This window comes from Phyllobates terribilis, unplaced genomic scaffold, assembly GCF_046119375.1.
Source record: "Phyllobates terribilis strain yellow unplaced genomic scaffold, ASM4611937v1 Scaffold_4__5_contigs__length_816908805, whole genome shotgun sequence".
Taxonomy (NCBI): Eukaryota; Metazoa; Chordata; class Amphibia; order Anura; family Dendrobatidae; genus Phyllobates; species Phyllobates terribilis.
Window position 1 is genome coordinate 406,954,902 of NW_027362764.1, and position 3,957 is coordinate 406,958,858.

At 42.7% G+C, this 3,957-nt stretch overlaps 1 protein-coding gene across 1 annotated transcript; it reads right to left on the minus strand.

Annotated features, from left to right (window-relative positions):
* Positions 1-625: 625 nt before the first annotated feature.
* LOC141264663 (general transcription factor II-I repeat domain-containing protein 2-like) lies at positions 626-2,431 on the minus strand. The gene has a single exon (XM_073676933.1). It carries the CDS (start codon positions 2,429-2,431, stop codon positions 626-628), a length of 1,806 nt encoding a protein of 601 aa, XP_073533034.1.
* Between the last annotated feature and the right edge of the window lie 1,526 nt (positions 2,432-3,957).

Consider the following 3,957-nt stretch of genomic DNA (forward strand, 5'->3'; position numbering starts at 1 on the left):
ACCACTAGTAAAGCAATATGTATTGCACCTCTATGCTGTCGCCACTTGTAAATATTCTATCTTAACCCCTTAAGGATCTAGCCACTTTGTATGTTAATGACTGAGCCTCATTTTTAAATCTGACATGAGTGACTTTATGAGACAATAACTCTGAAATGCTTCAACGGATCCCAGTGATTCTTCCATTATTTTTATGTGACAAATTGTACGTCATGTTAGTGGTAAATTTTGGTCAAAATGACTTGAGTTTATTTTTGAAAACATCGAAAAATTTTCAAAAAATGTGAACATTTTTACATTTTCAAACTTTAATAATAATAATAATTTTTATTTATAGAGTTCCAACATATTCCGCAGCACTTTACAATTAAGCGGGGACATGTACATACAGTAAATTCAATACAAGATAAGACAGTTTAAACCAGGGGTCCTCAAACTTTTTAAACAGGGGGCGAGTTCACTGTCCCTCAGACTATTGGAGGGCCGGAATATAGTTTTAAAAAGAACTATGAGCAAATTCCTATGCACACTGCAGATATCTTATTTTGAAGTAAAAAAACAAAACGGGAACAAATACAATATTTAAAATGAAGAAGTAAAGTTAAATCAACAACTTACTGGTATTTCAATGGGAACTATGGGCCTGCTTTTGGCTAATGAGATGGTCAATGTCCGGTTCCATATTTGTCACTGCTAGTCGTAACAAGTGATGCAAGTGTGCATCAGTTAGTCTGGATCTGGTTGGAGATTTCAGATGTTTCATTCTGGAAAAAGTATGTTCACAGATATAAGTGCTGCCAAAGATGGTTGCCATTTTGAGTGCATGGTTCCTGAGCTTAGGATATGTCTCAGAGGGGAGAGATGCATAGAAATTAGGAAGGCTGCTTGACTTGAATGCATCTTTCAGAGAGTCACAATTCTGCAATTCAGCCAGTTCCATTTGGTAAATTGTATCCACATTTTCAATGTCAATAGAAAATGGGTTACGGAAAAGCTGTATGTCCTGTTCATGGAGATGAAGCTCTTTAAATCTACGTTGGAACTCCTTTTGTAACTTTTCCAGTGAATCCACACATGTTTTGTTTGGGAATGCAACCAATGGTTTTTCCGCTAACAGATTTTGAGTTGTGGGGAGATGGCAGAAATTTTCCTCCTTCACTTGTTTGATGAGGAGGCCTAATTTTACTTCAAATGCTTTCACATGTGATTGCATATCACAGATGAGCTTCCCCTTTCCTTGAAGTTGCACATTGAAACTGTTAAGTAACTCTGTTACATCTGTCAGAAAGGCAAGGTGCCATTTCCATTCCACATCATTGAGCTCCGGTACTTCTTTGTTTTTTGAAAGCAGAAAAGCTGTAATCTGTGGAAGTAAGTCATAGAAATGTTTCAAAACTCTCCCTCTACTCAGCCAACGCACTTCTGTGTGGTATAGAACATCTTCATAGGCAACATTTAGCTCAGACAGAAATTCCTGAAATTGTCTGTGGTTTAATGCATTAACTCTAATGAAATTAACACAAGATACCACAATTTTCATAACAGAGTCCCACTTCAGTGATTTACTACACAGCGCCTGTTGGTGGATGAGGCAGTGTATGGCTATTGGATGAGAATGGTTATTTTTGTCCATCTCTTGCTTAATGCGAGCAATTACTCTTTTCTTAGACCCCACCATGCTAGGAGCACCATCAGTTGTCACACTGGCTAGTTTAGCCCAGTCCAGCTCCAAACCATTCACAGTTTGGCAAACCTTTTCATAGATATCCTCTCCTGTAGTTGTTCCTTTCATGCTTTGCAGTGCAGCAAGCTCTTCTGTGACTTCGAAACAGTCATTCGTCCCACGAATAAAAATTAGAAGTTGTGCAGAATCACGAATATCATCACTTTCGTCGAGTGCCAAAGAAAAATAGGAAAGTTTTTTTGCGGAGTTTTGCAAATGCTGATGCAAATTGTCTCCCATTTCTTCAATCCTTCGAGTAATTGTAGGTCCTGAAAGACTCACTGTACTAAATAAATCGGCTTTCTCTGGACACATCTCTTTGGCAACAGAAAGAAGGCATTCTTTAACAAATTCTCCCTCCACGAATGGTCTGCCAGTGCACGCTATTAGCTTGGCAACTTGAAAACTTGCTCGCAGTGATGAAATATTTAGCTGCTTCTGCTTTACAAAAGTATTTTGCTGAGTTGTCAATGTATTTTTCAGTTTTAATATTTTATCCTTTCTCCTTTCTCCAACCAAACAATCATATTTATCTTCATGTTGAGTTTGATAGTGTCGACGCAAATTGTATTCTTTGAACACAGACACTATATTCTGGCATATCAAACACACAGCTCTTTCCTTGTACTCCATGAAAAAGTAATCATAAGTCCACTGTTCTTTGAATATCCTACACTCCAAGTCAATTTTTCTTTTTCTTGACATCATTGTTTCCTAGGGATTCCAAATTGCTATTAGTAAAATACCAATATATATACAGCGCTACAAAAACAATATACCAGCAATAAAATTGCCCACAGAGACATACAGACTGCACTGCCCATCAATGCAGTCTGATCAGTGCCCATCAATGAAGCCTTGCCAGTCTATATCATTTCAGCCTCATCAGTGCCCATATTGGTGTAACTCCGCTTTTACCTTAGGCTCAGACTGGTGTGGTGCGAGAGTCCCCAATAGGCAAGTAAATGTCCATAATAGGCAGGCAAATATCCCCAATAGGCAGCATAGGTTCCTAATAGGCAAGTAAATGTCCACAATAGGCAGGTAAATGTTCCCAATAGGCAGCATAGGTGCCTAATAGGCAGGTAAATGTCCCAAATAGGCAGGTAAATGTCCCAAATAGGCAGCATAGGTCCCCAATAGGCAGGTAAATGTCCCAAATAGGCAGCATAGGTCCTCAATAGGCAGGCTGTTTCCCCCTTATAATGTCCTATGCAGGCTGTTCCCCCCTTATTATGCCCCATGCAGGATTTCCCTTTCTCCCACCATATAATGCGCCTTGCAAGATATTACTCCCCTGTCTTTATAATGCCCCATTCAGGATGTCACCCCCCCATATAATGCCCCATGCTGGATGTCACCCCCCTATATAATGCCCCATGCAGCATGTCACCCCCCCATATAATGCCCCATTCAGGATGTCACCCCCCCCATATAATGACCAATGCAGGATATCACTCCCCTGTCTTTATAATGCCCCAATCAGGATGTCACCGCCCCATATAATGCCCCATGCTGGATGTCACCCCCCATATAATGCCCCATGCAGCATGTCACCTCCCCATATAATGCCCCATTCAGGATGTCACCCCCCCATATAATGACCCATGCAGGATATCACTCCCCTGTCTTTATAATGCCCCATTCAGGATGTCACCCCCCCATATAATGCCCCATGCTGGATGTCACCCCCATATAATGCCCAATGCAGCATGTCACCCCCCCATATAATGCCCCATTCAGGATGTCACCCCCCCCCCCATATAATGCCACATGCAGGATGTCACCCCTAATATTATGTCCCATGCCTCCATACATTTAAAAAAAAAAAAAATCCAATACTCACCTCCCTCCTTGCCTGCTGTCGCTGCTCAGGTTCGGACTCCAGCGTCTCCGGCGTTTTCCCACTCTGCGCTGCCTGTGACGGCTCAGGGGAGGGCGCAGTGTAAAGACGTCACCGCACCCTCTGACCTGAGATGTCACTGGGAGCGCAGACCAGGAAGACAGCGGATCTGCGAAGGCACGGGGAGAGGTAAGTATCCGGTTGCCAGGGCTCTGAGAAAGCGGGGGGAAGGGCGGGCGCTAACACCACTCCCCTCTGCCCACAGCCCAGCGGGCTGGATAAAAATCCTCCGCGGGCTGCATGTGGCCCGCGGGCCGTCGTTTGAGGACCCCTGGTTTAAACAGTTACATTAGGAGTGAGGTCGCTGCTCGCAAGCTTACAATCTACAAGG

What these genes read in the sequence shown, in the direction of transcription:
- LOC141264663 (XM_073676933.1), bottom strand. Translation starts at nt 2,431, where the DNA reads ATGATGTCAAGAAAAAGAAAAATTGACTTGGAGTGTAGGATATTCAAA.